At 37.0% G+C, this 17,100-nt stretch overlaps 5 protein-coding genes and 1 pseudogene across 5 annotated transcripts; 4 read left to right on the top strand and 2 right to left on the bottom strand.

Moving 5' to 3' along the window:
• Window positions 1–157: 157 nt before the first annotated feature.
• LOC104737265 (actin-depolymerizing factor 3) lies at window positions 158–1,974 on the bottom strand. The gene is made up of 3 exons (XM_010457402.3): window positions 1,753–1,974; window positions 663–928; window positions 158–576 (listed from the first exon to the last, which is right to left on the bottom strand). The coding sequence occupies exons 1-3, from the start codon at window positions 1,753–1,755 to the stop codon at window positions 426–428; spliced, it is 420 nt and encodes a 139-aa protein (XP_010455704.1). The 5' UTR covers window positions 1,756–1,974; the 3' UTR covers window positions 158–425.
• A 3,985-nt stretch (window positions 1,975–5,959) lies between these two features.
• Window positions 5,960–6,725, top strand: LOC104737256 (putative histone H2A.7). Its single transcript, XM_010457392.3, has 2 exons — window positions 5,960–6,216; window positions 6,304–6,725. The coding sequence occupies exons 1-2, from the start codon at window positions 6,007–6,009 to the stop codon at window positions 6,544–6,546; spliced, it is 453 nt and encodes a 150-aa protein (XP_010455694.1). The 5' UTR covers window positions 5,960–6,006; the 3' UTR covers window positions 6,547–6,725.
• Window positions 6,726–9,591: 2,866 nt separating this feature from the next.
• On the bottom strand, window positions 9,592–10,293 carry LOC147949276 (uncharacterized). Its single transcript, XM_087470775.1, has 2 exons — window positions 10,270–10,293; window positions 9,592–10,119 (listed from the first exon to the last, which is right to left on the bottom strand). The coding sequence occupies exons 1-2, from the start codon at window positions 10,291–10,293 to the stop codon at window positions 9,592–9,594; spliced, it is 552 nt and encodes a 183-aa protein (XP_087326901.1).
• Window positions 10,294–11,300: 1,007 nt separating this feature from the next.
• Window positions 11,301–12,770, top strand: LOC147949275 (uncharacterized). The gene has a single exon (XM_087470774.1). The coding sequence runs from the start codon at window positions 11,301–11,303 to the stop codon at window positions 12,768–12,770; it is 1,470 nt and encodes a 489-aa protein (XP_087326900.1).
• On the top strand, window positions 12,770–14,031 carry LOC147949274 (uncharacterized). The gene is made up of 2 exons (XM_087470773.1): window positions 12,770–13,947; window positions 14,022–14,031. The coding sequence occupies exons 1-2, from the start codon at window positions 12,770–12,772 to the stop codon at window positions 14,029–14,031; spliced, it is 1,188 nt and encodes a 395-aa protein (XP_087326899.1).
• A 1-nt stretch (window position 14,032) lies between these two features.
• LOC147949273 (uncharacterized) lies at window positions 14,033–16,934 on the top strand (annotated as a pseudogene).
• Window positions 16,935–17,100: the final 166 nt, after the last annotated feature.

Genomic DNA, 17,100 nt, shown 5'->3' with positions numbered 1-17,100 from the left:
TTTGAGGTCAGTTTATCCTGTTGGACCAGGCTCGATTGCTCAAATCTTTTCCTTCTTAAAGACTTATCCTAATCCTTCAAACCTGAAATAGTCGCATTGACGAATATGTGTAATACATGTATACGAAATGAGCGTTGCATATGTGAAGACGAACATGTGCCAATAGGGATTCTTGTTTGATAAATGGTTCGAGTTTCTTCCACAATGGTAAAAGAGAGCACAAGCCAGATTCCTTAAGTTTTAAGACAAAACACTATTAAGGACCCCAAAGAAGAAAAAAAAAGACGTCAACGACAAAGACCAAAGACTGATAAATTGAAGCTGTTTTGGTTGGCACCGTCACAGCAAACTTCAAGAAAAAAAAGAAAAAGCATCACTGGGTAAAAGTTTTTGATTCAACCGAAATTTTTTGGGGGATTTCTCCATCAAGTGGCTCGGCTTTTGAAAGTATCAAGATCCATCTCGGTTGGATCAGTTGCCTGAAGCTCAATCTGAATTCCATCTAGCTCTCTCTTGAACCTGTCCTTAGAGCTCGCATAGATCATCTTGCTTCTCACTCTCGCTGTGTCAGGAGACCTTGGCAACAACAACAAAATATGTTTTATGAAAACAAGGGTTAAGCAACATATTAGTAATAGAGATAGTAGTTAAAGCTTAGTTACCATGCGACGAAGAAAATCCTGCTCTTAGGGACATCCTCTGCAGTGAGAAAATCAAAATCGAAAACAGCATAACGGCATTCGTCAGCTGGAAGACTTGCTGCAAGATCCTCATGGCTTTGATTAGGTTCACCGATTTTCTCAACCATCACTTGTTTCTGCTGCTCCTCAATCTTGTACACGATGAAACGGTATGTCCTTTTCGTCTTCAGTTCCATGAATTTCAACTTGCAGTCATCGTGGACTGCCATTCCTGATGCTGCATTAGCCTGTGTTACCAACCAAAAAAAAAAGAAACCAAAGAACATTAAGATACAACCCCATATTGTCTGAGACCTTCAATCCAAAACTAGCTCAGAGAAATACAAATTACACTAAGATACAGCTCTCTCTTCAAAACACACATACTAGTAGAGACTACATACATATGGTCTGAGACCTTCAATCCAAAAACTAGACAATCTCAACATGTAATGGAACACTGTACAGATCTTGGTAGTGTTTACGCAAGTTAACATCCACACAACACATATATGAAAGATGGTACAGAGCTATCAAGATATCAATTTCACAAAATCACATCAACAGAATCAAAACACACATCTAAAATGAACAATTTACACTTCCAGAGAAGCGAGAAAAATATAAAATCCAACACAAGATTGTCACTGAAACCCTAAACTCAGTTGAAATTCAAAGGAAGAAACAAAAACAAATGGAACACCCCAGATTGTTTCATGATTTTTCAAAACGCAAAACAAGCACAGTGGAATCGTAGAGTTTAATCGTCCGATTTAATATCCTAGATCAGTTCCTTCAACCATACAAAATCCAAAAAATCTCAGAGATCTAAAACCACAAATCCAGATCTAATCATATACAACTTTGGGCGAGAACTAAAAATCGAGAAAAAGAGAATTGAAAGTTCCAAGACGAAACGGAACTCGAATCGAGAAACACGCTTCAAATCAAGCAAGAGAAAACAGGGATGAAAATTCCAAGACGAAACGGAACTCGAATCGAGAAACACGCTTCAAATCAAGCAAGAGACATATACGAGAGAGAAAGGGAAAAAACAAAATAGAGCTCTCACCATGGCTGAACTGAATCAAGCTTAAAGTATCAGAGAAAATTATTGCAGAGAGACGAAGAAGGAGGAAGGAGTCTATTGTTTGTCTTTGGGGGTGGTGGTGGTGGTGGTGGTGGTGTGAGAGTAGTCTTCTCTCTTTCTTTTTTCCTCAGCTTTATGCGGACGCTTTAGTCCGAATTAACATGTGTGTGTATGTGTAAAGCGTTTTAATTATTTGCTTTATTTATTTTACATAGGTCATAAAATGCATAATATATCACATAAAAAAAAAAAATCATTCATTTTAAAAAAAAAAAATTAGAAATAAATCTTGATTTAATTAATTTATTATATATTCAACAACCTAAATTCATGATAATTTTTTCCAATAATGGTCACCAATCTAATGGAATATAGCACAAATGTTCCTATGTAACAATGTGTGAATTTTTGTTGTTGTTATTTTATTGTATGTTCCTATGTATATGTGGATTTTACTTTACGCCAAATATAAACTATTATATTTATTCTTTACTTTCATTCTATATATTTACTTTTTTTTTATTTCAAACCTCTGATGTATTCTATATTTCTATTACATGTTTTCCACAAAAATGAACCAAAAATAGAATTCTTATTTACTTTTACTTTATTTAAAAGAAAATACTTTATTTTATATAATTTCTTAGAAGATGATATATACGTTCAAAACTCTGATGATGATATATATACTTCTTTGTCACAGAACCAAAACTTTTTTTTTTTTTTCAGTCATCCATGCCAAGTTGCCAACCTATTATTTCACAAAAAGAAAAGGTTCACGCATTATATATAATTTATAAATACAATCTCGTTTTAAACACACATACTCTGTTTAAAATGCCTAAAGACTATAATGATACTTGTAGCTACGTAAGCAAAAAAATCTTAGGGAATGTATTCAACTTGACATTTTAAGTGATTTGTGTAAAAATTATAAAATCTTATGTTATTTACTCATGGATTTTAAAAAGTCTATTAAAATCTACTGTTATTGAACTGTTGATTTAAAAATCTATTTTAAAATCCATTTTTATTCAAAACAGTTTTATGGATTTGGATTTTAATGATTTTTAGGATTCTGAAGGATTTGAGAGGATTTGTTTAGTTAAAATTACATAAATCAAAATCTCATGGTTTTATGTGGGATTTGAAAGAATTTTACAAAAAATCATATTAACTTCTCTAAAATCTATCAAAATTCAAAATTTCCTAAATCCCATCAAATTCTCCAAAATCATGGTTTGAATACACCCCCTTAAGAGAACGGATAAAAATCTATATATTTGACCAGCCATTAAGAATAGTTCAACATTTTATTAATTCGTAGTTAAGAAACTAAAGGAAAGAATATAGAATGAAAGGTCGAAGAGGCATATGATAGCTCTCTCTCTCATCAGGTTGGCTCCACTTTTAGGCTCTCAACTATCATCACAACCGGTGATGGAGGCCAGCTTAGTCGAGCTGGAATATTCCTTTCATAATATGCCACGTCGAATATATGCAATGATGCTTACGCGCGCTAGACACATTTTTGTCTTTGTTGATTCTTTGATATCATTATCAACTATTTTAGCAAATGTTTTTCAAACCTATATACAATACTACAAAGTACAAACAAAGCATATGTTTTCAAAACTAGACGACAAAGCAAGAAAGCATACCACGTTAATGTTTTCGATAACACCATATGATTAGGAGAGAAACAACATGCATGTCTCTACACAAATTCGATGTATTTTCAAAGATATCCAAAGTTTGTTGGTGATTTTGACCGTTTACTATCGAAACTGACTCTTTGAGAAAGTGTAAAACAGTTGTTAGAGTACTCGATAGTGTATGCAAAAACATTTATTTTGGATGTATCTTAGTTGTTTTGCTCGTAGATTTGCCTATTTATCTACTGTAAGCGTATTGAACCATTGATCCCAAGCCTACTACTTCCTTTGAGCTTTTAGATGCTTGATAACACCAGATCCCGTAACTCTTTGGATTCTGATTTTTCGAACAACAACAAATCTCATGTTTAAAAAGATCTAGAGATTTCTTAAACTATGACATTACGTTAGCATTATAGTTATAGCCTTATAGGCCCTCATGCCGGTACTAAATAAAGGCTTAGATTTCAACAAAATGACTTTCTCATTATGGAGTATATACTCTTCCAAGTTCCAACATTAATTAGCACTTCACATTATTTCGACAACGCTAGATCTTCCAATTTATCTTTTATAAATCTACTCTGAGTTGGAGTTCGTTTTTTTCTTCCATTATATCATATCTCACTAGCTAACATTCAAACATGTATAATTGATCTAACAATAAAATAAGATTTGATTTGAGACTCTTAAGATAAATGAACCGAATAATCATTATCTAGAAGGGCATTTAGGAATTTTAAACTAGAGCTACGTACTATGTGAAGAGACTATTTGCTATTACTAGTGACTCTCACACTGAATTCCATATATACCTCGTGAAAACGTTTTAATAATTTTTCATGCATTGAAAATGATAAGGGACTAACACGTACTAGTTTACAAAGAACAAATGTTAAGACTTACTGTATCTCCTTTAATGGAAATAAGGAAAAAGACGTCTGATAAGTATGAAAATTTAGATTTTAGATAATTAATCATTTTCATAGGTGATAGGTAGGAACAAAAAAAAAACGTGTGTACTACATTAATCTTAGGTTACTAGTCGATGTTTAACCTTTTAACACGTTTAAAACAAATGTTAACTCTTATAATCCTTCATATCAAATATAAATTTGGCAACATAACCAGTTCAGTAAACAAATCTAATACCAAATTTTTATATTTTCGTGACAATTCATGTAATATCATATAAAATGTTTTTAGTTCATAAATCAGCTCCAATATATAGTAGAAATGGTGCATCACACACCACCAATTGTTCATAGTTTAAACAAACTTTCACCTAAATTGAAGTGATCTATGAACAATTGTGGGTGATCTAAGAGTATTTATTTTCGGTTGAATATTGACCAAACATTTAAACCGAGGGATAATCGTTTTCATAGGTAATTAGGTGATAGGTAGGAACAAAAAACGTGTGTACTAGCGCTACTACTACATTAATCTTGTAAGATTAACCTAATTAGGTTACTTATCAATGTTTAACCTTTAACACATTTAAAAACAAATGGTACGTAACTCTACTTATCCATTTCATATCAAATATAACTTTGGCAACATAATTAGTCCAGTAAACAAGTAATCAAATACCAATTTTTTTAAATTTCGTGACAATTAATATAATATCATATAAAATGTTTTTCGTCTTAAAACACGATACTTCATAATTCAGCTCCAATATATATAGTAGAAGTGGTGCATCACACACCATCAATTGTTCATAGTTTAAGCAAACTCTCACATGTTGATCGAGTGATCGTCGAATAAAAGAATAAGTAACAAAAGGACTAAACAAAATAATTTTTATTACGACTCCGCTAGTTACAAAATTATATACTCGCTAATACAACTTAAGCACTTAGAATTAGAATTGGATAATCTCCTGACTCTACTTTCAGTTAATTCGTGTTCTTACTCATTCGGGGCATTTCCCTGTTTATAGTTGATAAAACGTTTCACACCCTTTTCTTAGGATCGATGTGGTATCGCTTAACTGCTCTGGCGGTGGTTGTTTGTATTCGGACCATTATTTAAATGGGTCGAGCATCTTAACGGGCCATCTAAGTGTGTTGCTGGCCCAAATCGTTCTATTTGGTTGGTCAACCTTTCTAGAAACTCTGTTGACCATTTGCTAGATGGACTGAGAAGAAACCTGCTAAAGTGAGGTGAAAACTATGTCCAAGTGTCCAACCTCATCTAAATTGAAGTGATTTATGAACAAATGTGGGTGATCTAAGAATATTTATTTTTGGTTGAATATTGACCAGACATTTAAACCCAGGGATTTAGTACCATTTTTATACCAAATCACCAAAATCCCCAAAAAATTTCAAAACAAAAACCAAAAAAGGAAACGGGCGCCCCTTTGGAAAATCCAAATCCTATTCTCATTGGCTAATAGATGAAGACGAGGATCGCACTATATCCATTACCAACCGTCGATAAGATTACATCTAACGGTTAAAAGATCATCATCCCTAATTTTGTCCTCCCTTCACTTATTATATAAAACCACACCAAGGACCGGGAATCCCAAAACATATTACAAATCTCTTCTTCAAATCCATATATTTGAGAAATGGAGACCACCGGAAAAGTGAAGAGAGTTTTCGGAGAAAGGAAAGCTGGCGGTCCCAAAACCAAATCGGTTTCAAAGTCTGTCAAAGCCGGTCTCCAATTCCCTGTGGGAAGAATTGGTCGTTTCCTGAAGAAAGGTCGATACGCTCAGAGGATTGGCAGTGGTGCTCCCGTTTACATGGCTGCTGTTCTCGAATACCTTGCCGCTGAGGTAAAAAGTTCATTCAGATCTGTAACTATTTTATAAACTCGAGAGACTAAAATTCTGATTTGATTGATTTTTTTTATTTTTTCACAGGTGTTGGAGCTTGCTGGTAACGCTGCTAAAGACAACAAGAAGATGAGGATCATCCCGAGGCATCTCCTTCTTGCGATCAGGAAAGATGAAGAGCTGGAAACGCTTCTGAGCGGAGTCACCATTGCTCACGGTGGTGTTTTGCCTCGCATTCACTCTGTGCTTTTGCATAAGAAGAATGCTCCTGCTAAGTCAACCAAGGAGAAGGCTTCCAAATCACCAGCCAAGTCTTCTAAGAAAGCTTGATTAAGTTAATTGTCATTCACCATTTTTCATGTTTATGTTTGGTTAATATAATCTATGTTAGGGTTTGGTGAATGTATATGATATAAGTCTTATTTAGGATCTATGTATTTTGTTTTTCCAAACTTTGTCTTAGATCTTATATTAATAATAATAATATCTCTCCTTCTTTCTTCTTAAAACTTATCTTTATGCTTAAATGTAACAACACAACTTGAGATAACTTTAAGTAGCGGTTTCAAGATGATCTGATGATCCAATTGAATAATCATCAATCGTTCAAATGTGTTTAGATGTGTTGAGGATTTAGAGTCTTAAAATCACATATACATGTCTCTTATGGAGCTGAAGAACTTTAGAGTCTTGAAATTCTCTGGTTTATGCTCTATTGGTTTTGTTTCATTACCCATTTCACACTTTGATATATCTTTCAGCCTCAGCTTGGATATGTAATAGAGATTTCCAAAGGCAAGAGTCACTAGTTCACGCATGTTTCAATGATGAATCAAGGGTGTCCAAAGCTTTGGAAATCTCTACTAGATCGAAGCAGAGGCTGAAAGACATATCAAGTGTCAAGTGGACACCCTTTGGTCCACTTATCAAGACCATTGGGTAAGGCTCCTCGCGTTCCTTTCACCGAGCTAATACTGCTATTGTCGTTGATGCATGTAATGAAACAGATTGGACTATCCCTTCTCCAAAGGTCGGACGAAGCTTTAAACTTGCATGCTTATCACACCTCTCACGAATCTTCCAAGTAAGTGTTCCTCTAATGACTCATATGGCTGGTATGTTGAAGATGTGGATTGTATTTTGCTAGAACATGGACTGTTTAGAGGCCGAGTGAAACTGAGAGGGATTGTAATGATTGTGTGTGGGTTTAATCGTGTCACTCTAAAGCATGCTTTCATGATGAGGGTTAGCCAATTAGACAAACTTCCCACTAAAAATCGCTTGGTCTCCTGGTGGTTTCACCCCATGTGTTGGATATGTAATCTGCTGGATGAAATCAAGGGAACATCTCTCTCTCTCTCGGATGCGTGTTCCCTGCTGATGTACTGCATAATACACATGGTTTTTCACTCTTGGTTGGCTCTAATGGATTTGATAAAGGAGGACTCTTAAAGAACTCCAACATTGCTGCGGAAAAAGTTGTGTCTCAAGCTGTTATCTATGGCATTTGGAAGCAAAGAAACAGCTTGTTACACAATCAGCAAGTTATACCATCATCGACACTCTTCAGAGAGATAGACGACAGGTTGGTCCGTAACTCGATCTCAGCAAGATCACATATGCGAAGCTACATGCAACTGTGGCTTCACTAAAGACTCTGTTATTGAATCTCACAAATACTTTGGTTTATGCTCTCTTGTTTTTCTATTGTTTCTTGTCAAGGTAGCATATTATATAGGTTAAACTTCTTGTACGCCTCAACTTTCATTCCTTAATGATATTTAAGGTTTATCATATAATTTAAGTGTGTATTGAATCTAATATTCTCTAAACGTCCGACGAGGCTCTAAACTTGCATGATTGTCTCACCTCTTGTGAATCTTCCAAGTAAGTGTTCCTTTAATGACTCATATGGCTGCTTTGTTGAAGTCTTGAAGACGTGGATTATGATGGGTTTCTCTTCTGCTAGAACATGGGCTGTTATGAGGCCGTGTGAAACTGTAAATGATTGGCATGATTGTGTGTGGTTTTAAAGGTGTCACTAACTCACTCCAAAGAATGTTTTTCATGATGTGGGTTACCCAACTAGACAAACTTCCCACTAAAAAATCGTTTGGTCTCCTGTTTCACCCCATGTCTTGGTTATGTAATCTGCAGGATGAATCAAGGGAACATCTCTTTCTCGGATGTGTGTTCCCTACTGATGAGTTGAAACAGGTCCTCACAAGACTTGGCATAATACACATGGTTTTCATCATGGTTGGCTCTAATGGATTAGATAAAGGAGGACTCTCAGAGAACTCTCAGGTTGTTGTCAATGGTATTTGTAAGCAAAAAAAAACAACTTGTTACACAATCAGCAAGTTATACCATCATCGACAGTCTGCAGAGATATAGACAGGTTGGTCCGTAAGGACCGTAACTCGATATCAGCAAGTTGGCATATACGAAGCTACTCAAGACTGATCCAACTGTTGCTTCACTAGACTCTGTTATTGAATCTCATAAATTTTCTACTTTATGCTCTCTTGTTTCTTATTATTTTTTTGGCAAAATAGCAAATATTATATGTTAAACTTCTTGTAAGCCTCAACTTTCATTCCTTAATGATATTTAAGGTTTATCAAATATCATTTACATTCCAAGTATCGAGTCTATGTTCCTAAAGCCATAAAAGATCATACATAGTTGTTTCTTGTATAATTTAGATTTCTGAATTAATGAATGAGTTTGGTTCATAAATCTCTAGGGTTGTGGCTATATAAATCCTCTCATGATGTATATAAATCTACAACTACTGTGTCAAAATCCTAACTTTTTATAATTAAGGTCTCACATTATCTTTAAAATTATAATTAGACATTTCCTTGATTTCATAAGCTGTTAATTCTCTTTGAATTTTCACAATATCTTTATAAGTAAAACATAAAACTTACCAAACTTACCATAATTTTTGAATGAAGTTAATTAGAACTTCACATTATCCTTATAGGGATTCACGTGCTATGTTGCATGAAAACATAAACGGATACGTGAAAATGAAATGTCTCGGAAACGAAAACACATTTTTTTATGAAATTAGGACTTCACAATAACCTTATAGGGACTCTTCACGTGACAATATATAACTCCAAACTTTGCGATAAGATATAATTTAAGGATGTATTGAATCTAATATTTTAAATGATTTGAGTTTTATATGATATTTTTTTTTGTGAAAAGGGTTTTATATGATTTTGATGATTGTAGAGAAGTTGTTATCAATTTTTATTTTTAACATCTAACTTTTATTAATTTAGAGAAGAAGTATACAAAGAGTTAAGTAGTTAACCAACCAGAGAGGTGGTATTGTATAAATTTGATACATCGAATTAATTAAAGAAATATGATGGGAACGTTTATCTGCTCCTGCATTTTTCTCTCAGTTAACTTTTTCCAGTGAAGAGTATGGAAGTTTTGACATCCAAAAACGAATATCATATATAAGAGAGATCTTATCTTGTGATGGTCACCCATCTTGTTGATAAGATTTGTTAACTTATTATCTCCTTCAAACCAGACATAGTGAAACCCATCTGCCCATGTCACCTGAAGAGCATGTAGGAAGCCTAAAGCTTTTGCTTGGAGGATAGAACAAGAAGCTTGAAGTTTTGCACAACCTGATAAGATAATCCTACCATCATGATCACGAATTAACCAACATGTACTTGTATATGCTATTCCTTTAACAAAACCACTCTCAAAGTTACATTTAAGCCAGCCCTGAGGAGGATCCCATTGATTGCTTCGGCTGTGACTCCTAGGAAGCCGATAACCATTGTTGTTTCCATCTGTGTCATCATGTTGTAACTGATTTCTCCAACCATTTATTAACCTCTTGAAAACCTTTTTATGCTTTTTTTGCTGAATCACGATTGATATTTCGAAACAAAAATTTATTTCTCGGCTTCCATATACGCCACATCATTCAAAATGGTAATAATCTGTTCACGAGAGGAACATACAGTATCTTTTCAAGATTAATTAACAATTGGATATTATCTTCGCGACTACCATTGAAACCATGATGTTGTCCATTGTAAATGGTCACACTTCGCCAAACCACTTGTGCATGAATGCACTTGAACAATAAAAAATTGATAGTTTCATCTCCCATATAACATCTCTAACAAATTGGATCAGCCTGTATATGTCTTGTTCAGAGTCTCGGAGTTGTTGATATAGCACCTGATAAACACCGTCATAAGAAATGTTGTATTTTTGGTGCACTATGGAGCTTACAAAAATCTTGTCTTAAAGTAACTGAACCATGAGGGGGTTGAATCATATCATCTTCTTCCATATTAACATAGGTTGCTATCCATGTGTTGTTAATATTGTTGTAAAAAAAAAATTCAAATCTCACCTAAAATATTGAATCTTTTAAAATCCAAGATTGAATAACAAAAAATTTATTATTTTTATGAAAATCTCTTAAAATGTTAATTTGAATACACTCCTATCACATTCTTTTGATATTTAAAAAATGTTCATTTTCCAACTAATTTATTCATTGATAATATCTTAGAACTATCATTGATTTTTTTTCTTTCTATAATATCCAAAAACATAATTGAAGATGGTCGATCGTCCACCAATTGAATCATCATCCATGTAACACAAGGGTGTGTTTAAAGCTCTTTATTTTACAACTTGGGTTTATAAATTTGAAAATTTATTTTACACCATGTAAAAATCAATGTACAGTAAACATGATTTTTAACATACAGCTAAAACCCATTTTCCAAAAAAAAAACCCAAATAATGAAAGCGCCAACTTAAGAAAATGGAGATCCATATCCTAAAAACCTTTTTTTAGAAATTGGATTTTTCTAGACTACCCTCTTTTGGGCTTAAGACCTTCTATCTCTAGTAGTGGCTTTCACTAGGTTAGAGATTAGAACTTTCGACAGGAAAACATTTCCCTTTTAGCCGTTTTCACCCTGTTTATTGCTCTTTGTTAGCCTTTTAGCTTGATTTCGATCTCGTTTTTAGGGTTTGTTCAAAGTTCATCTGAAAATTGTGGTTTTTCTTGAGTTGCTAAGATGTCTTCTGCAATGGATAAAGCCTTGATGGCTATGTCTTTAGAGGAAGTCGAAGAAGAAGTTCCGTTCGAGATGCCAGATTTACCAGAATTTCTATCAGTGGAAAGAAATTCTCTGAGTTTGATCGGTCACACGTTAAATCCGCCGTGTCAACCGATGAAGAATTTGATTCGAGATATGCCAAGGAAGTGGCAAAAACCGGGAAGAATGAGAGGAGTTGCTTTATCAAATGAAAGATTCCAATTCATTTTTGATTCTGCACACGATCTGCTGGAGGTTTTAGCAAAGGGAGCTCATACGTACAATGATTGGTCCATCGCTGTGGATAGATGGTACGAGAACCCGCCGGCGAATTATCTCCAGAGAATTCCAATTTGGGTTCAGATTTGGAACATCCCGGTTAATTATTATACGACGACAGCTATCACTGCCCTGGGAGAGCTGATAGGAGAAGTTAAGGAAGTAGCTTTTGATCCAGAGAAACCCCAGATTCAGGAGTTTGTTAGAGTAAAGGTTATGTTCGATGTTTCACGCCCGCTCAGAAGATCAAAGGAACTAACCTTGCCTCAGGGAGGTTCTACGGTGATTAGGTTTCAGTATGAGAGGGTGCAGAAACGTTGCTTTGAATGTCAAAGGCTCACCCATGACAAAGATGTTTGCCCTCTGTTGCTTCGTAAGCTGGATCAGGAGGCAGAACTGAAAAAAGCGGGCAAGGGTCCAGCAAAGATTCCAAAAGCTTTGTTCTTAAAGGAATCTGATCCTTTGTTTGGGATTTTGCGTGAAGATCAGGTAGGGATAGACCCTGCTACAGGAAGACAAAGGATTGCTAATGATGTATTGGAAGGGATGAGGCAATACCTTTTGGCTAATAATAATGAGGATAGGCAGATAAAAGCAGATCGTATCCGAAAATCAGTGAGAGAAGTAGAAAAAGATCCGATAGCAAAGAAGACAGTCCTAAGATTGGAGCCACCTCCAGTGGTTCACTTTGATGTTAACAAGGATAAGGGATTAGTTTTCAGCTATGAAGAGATGGAGAGTGTTGCACAAAGAGAAAGGGGTATGGATTTGGACATTCGGATCGTTTCAGACCCAGGTCAGAATAGTGAGATAGACAGAGGTTTGGGTTTAAGTGGTTTTCAGCGGGATCCAGACTCTTTAGGTGACTTCTTGGCTTTGTCTCAACCTTTTCAGGATAGAGTAACGGGTTTTAGGACTGGTTTCAGTGAAGCTGGTTCTTCCGGCTCTAAACCTAAAAGAGGTAAATCAAGAAGTAGGCTTCCCACGCGTCTCAGAAAACAGAAAACCAAGGAGATTACTCAACCTGGAGTTTCCCAACAGCCTCAGTTGGATCTAACTCGTTTTGCGATTAATAAGAGGAAGGCAGATGGTGGAGGAACAAGCACTGCAAAGATGTTAAAGCTTAATCCTCCTAAGGTGATCCCAAAGGGGGGATCGCCCAACGCGTAATGAGCATATTGAGCTGGAATTGCCAAGGCTTGGGACGGTCTCAAGACTTGGTGATTCCTCGTCTCAAGGATTTGCGTAAAAAGCATTTCCCTGAGATTATGTTCTTGATGGAGACGATGCAGTGTCGAGACAGATTGGTGGATTTACAGTGTACTCTGGGTTATGACAGACTTCTCACAGTGGACCCTATAGGAAAATGTGGTGGTTTGGCCCTTATGTGGAAAAATAGTGTACAGTTGAATATTTTGTTTGAAGATAAGAATATTATAGATGCTCAAGTACAGTTTGGGGCATCAAATTTCTTTTTGTCCTGTGTGTATGGAGATCCGGACTATAGTAGTAGTGGTAAGGTGTGGGAAAGGCTTAGTAGGTTTGGAGTGGGTAGAAGGGATAGATGGTGTATGATAGGAGACTTCAATGCTATTTTGCATAATGGGGAAAAGATTGGAGGGCCTAGAAGGGGAGTTAATACTTTCAAACCTTTTGCTGAAATGTTAGAAGTGTGTGGTATGGGAGAACTGGCTAGTAGTGGAAATAAGTTTACTTGGGGAGGTAGAAGAGGAGATTACTGGATTCAGAGCAGACTGGACAGGGCTTTTGGAAATAAAGAGTGGTTTTTAAGCTTTCCAGCTGCGAATCAAGCTTTTTTGGAGATGAGAGGATCAGATCACCGACCAGTTCTGGTCAAGTTGATGGAGTCTCAAGAGAAGTATAGGGGCCAGTTTCGTTTTGATAGGAGGTTCCTGAATAACAAAGCGGTTAAGAAAGCCATTGAGAAGGCTTGGAAGCCAGGAGTAAATGGAGAAGGGAGACTAGTATCGCAAAGGCTTAGAGAGTGCAGAAAAGCATTAAGCTCATGGAAAAAGGAGAATTATGTGAATTCCAGGGACAAGATTCTCCAGTGTGAGATGGCTTTGGAGAGAGTTCAATCAGAAAGATGGCCAAATCTGCATCAGCTTCATATCCTCAAACGAGAACTTGCAAAAGCGTATAGAGCAGAGGAGAAGTATTGGAGATTACGGAGTCGTCATAAATGGCTGAGAGCAGGCAATAGAAATTCGGGCTATTTTCATGGCTCAGTGAAGGGGAACAGAGCTAGAAAAAGGATTGATCAATTGAAAGATGCGCATGGGGTCTTCAAAAGATCTGAAGCTGCTAAGGGAGACGTAGCAGTTGAGTATTTTAATAATCTGTTCAAGTCCTCCAATCCACAGAGTTTCCAGACGTGGTTTGCTGAGTTTCCCGCAAAAGTGTCCAATGAGATGAATGAGACACTGATAGCTACGGTGTCATCAGATGAGATCAGAGAAGCAGTTTTTTCTATTGATGCATCAAAGGCTCCGGGCCCAGATGGTATGTCAGCATTGTTCTTTCAAAAGAACTGGCAGATAGTGGGTAAAGAGTTCACACAAGAGATCACAAGGTTTTTTGAAACCGGAAGTTTTCCTGCAGAGTGGAACTACACACATTTGTGCTTGATTCCAAAAGTGCACTACCCGAATGAAATGAGTGAACTCCGACCTATCAGTTTATGTTCGGTTCTCTACAAGACCATCTCGAAGATCTTAGTAAACAGGATGCAAGAGATCCTCCCGCACTTAGTGTCAATCAACCAGTCCGCTTTTGTGGCAGAGAGGTTGATAACGGATAACATCCTAGTGGCTTATGAAGCAGTTCATTGTTTGAAGGTGCATCCAGAGATCTCCTCACAGTTCATGGCGGTAAAGACAGACATGTCTAAAGCGTATGACAGATTAGAGTGGAGCTACTTGAGGGCAATGCTGAAGGCTTTGGGGTTTCATGTAAGGTGGATAGAATGGATAATGAAGTGTGTGACGACTGTAACATTCTCAGTGCTGATCAATGATCAACCTTTTGGTATGATCTTTCCGCAGAGAGGGCTAAGGCAAGGAGACCCGCTCTCACCGTTCCTCTTTGTCCTTTGTACTGAGGGGTTGACGCACTTATTAAACAAAGGGCAACGAGAAGAAAAGTTACAGGGTATCAGGTTTTTTGAGGAAGGGCCGGAGGTCCACCATCTGCTATTCGCGGACGATAGCTTATTCATGTGCAGAGCAGATTTGGTTCAGTCAGGTTTTCTCTTGGAGACTTTGAGTAAGTACGGAGCGGCTACAGGGCAGTCGATAAATTTGAATAAATCTTCAATTACTTTTGGATCAAAAGTTTGCCCTCTGACCAAGATAAGCATTCAAGAGAAGATGGGTATCCTCAGTGAAGGAGGTGCAGGCACATATTTAGGACTCCCTGAATGCTTCAGCGGATCAAAAATTGAACTGATGAACTATCTAAGGGATAGAGTCAAGTCAAAGACCTCGCGTTGGTTCTCAAATCTCTTATCACAAGCGGGGAAGGAGGTGTTACTTAAGTCGGTGGCCCTTTCAATGACAGTTTTCGCTATGTCTTGCTTCAAGCTACCCAAGAAAACCTGTGAAAACATAAAGAGTGTTATGGCAGAGTTTTGGTGGAGCAATGCAGAACAAGCAAAAAAGATACACTGGCTTAGTTGGGAAAAGCTGTGCCTTCCAAAGGATAAAGGAGGAATGGGCTTCAGAGATGTTCATACGTTCAACCAAGCCCTGTTGGCTAAACAAGCTTGGAGGTTAATGCAGGCTCCGGAGTGTTTATTTGCGCAAGTAATGAAAAGTAGGTATTTCCCTAATACAGGATTTTTAAATGCGACTTTGGGAGCAAGACCATCTTATGCGTGGAGAAGCATATTGTTTTGGGAGAGATCTTCTGATTCAAGGGTTAACTAAAAACATTGGGAATGGGAACTCTTTTAGAGTCTGACTAGATAATTGGGTTGAAGATGATGGTATGAGACCCCCTTGGAGAAGAAACAATGTCTTCAACCCGGATCTCAGAGTGTCTGACTTGATCGACAGTACTAATCGAACTTGGGACGCAGAAGCTCTGGCTTACCATTTCCTACCGCAGGATATTGAGAGAATCAAAAGTTTAAAACCAGTCCCTGAGATGGAGGATTACTACACTTGGAAGTTCAATAAAAGTGGAGACTTTTCGGTTAAGTCGGCTTATTGGTTGGCTTCTCAATCGCTAAATCCATTGATAAGAGAGGAAGCAAATGTGCAACCTTCAACAAATCCGCTAAAAGAACAAGTGTGGGGACTTCAGACAGATCCAAAGATAAAAGTTTTTCTCTGGAAGGTTTTATGTGGGGCTCTACCAGTCGCAGATGCTTTGTGTGGGAGAGGTTTGAGGATAGAAAACCTATGCCAAATCTGTGGTGGAGAAGAAGAAACGATCAATCATGTCTTATTTACTTGTTCTTTATCTCGCCAGTTGTGGGCAATATCCGGGATCCCATCTCCTGAGTTAGGTTTTCACAATGGGTCGGTTTTCTCTAATGTTCAATACTTCTTATTGAATATAAAGAACCCTCGATGGCCGGATGAGTTAAAAAAAACCTTCCCTTGGGTGATGTGGAGAATATGGAAGAATCGCAATAAGGTGGCATTTGAAGGCTCGCATTTTTCACCACAAGAAACTATCACTAAAAGTCTGGAAGACTGGAAGGAGTGGGTTGAAGCTCAACATGCTTCTGAGGAGGAGGATGAGGTTGAGGACCGAGGGGAAGGGGAAGTCCAAAGAGGAAGAGAATTAGGACAAATGCCCAAGAAACCAGGGTGGAAAAGACCGGTAGGAGAGTGGTTGAAATGTAATATAGGAATCTCTTGGTCGGCTAGAAACTGGTTGTTGGGTTGTGCGTGGGTCCTAAGGGATTTTAATGGAAAAGTTTTGTTGCATAGTAGAAGAGCTATGAATGAGGTCAAGGATAAGCAAGAAGCTCAGCTTAAAGGACTTTTGTGGGCTATGGAAAGTATGAGAAGCCATAGGATAGAAAATGTGGTTTTTGGTTTGCAGGATCAGCTTTTGGTAAAGGTGGTGACAAAGCCTGCTTTATGGCCTTCATTTCGATATCAATCAAATGAGGTGCGGAGAATGAGGGGAAGTTTCAAGGGTAGTACATTCTTTTTGGAAAACTCATTTTCAAACAGAGGAGCTCTTATGATAGCTCAGAGTGTCACTCAGGATTGTAGATTCCAATCGTATGTGGCGTTGGGGCATCCAGAGTGGTTGAGGTATTTATTTGCTGAAGATGCAAGACTATCCTCTGATTGAATTTAAGTTTTTAATGGTTGGAGTAGGATAGTCATGTTTTGGTATAGGTAGAATAGAGTATTAACTATGTCTGTTTGTAGAAACAAAGAGGATACTTTGTGTAAGATGCAGGGTATAACTGATCTTAAAGTGTATAAGTTGTTGTAAAAAGGAAGATGTAACCAAT

Source organism: Camelina sativa, chromosome 2 (assembly GCF_030686135.1).
Source record: "Camelina sativa cultivar CO46 ecotype springtype chromosome 2, ASM3068613v1".
In the NCBI taxonomy this organism is placed as follows: domain Eukaryota; kingdom Viridiplantae; phylum Streptophyta; class Magnoliopsida; order Brassicales; family Brassicaceae; genus Camelina; species Camelina sativa.
This window is presented reverse-complemented; position numbering and strand designations above follow the sequence as displayed.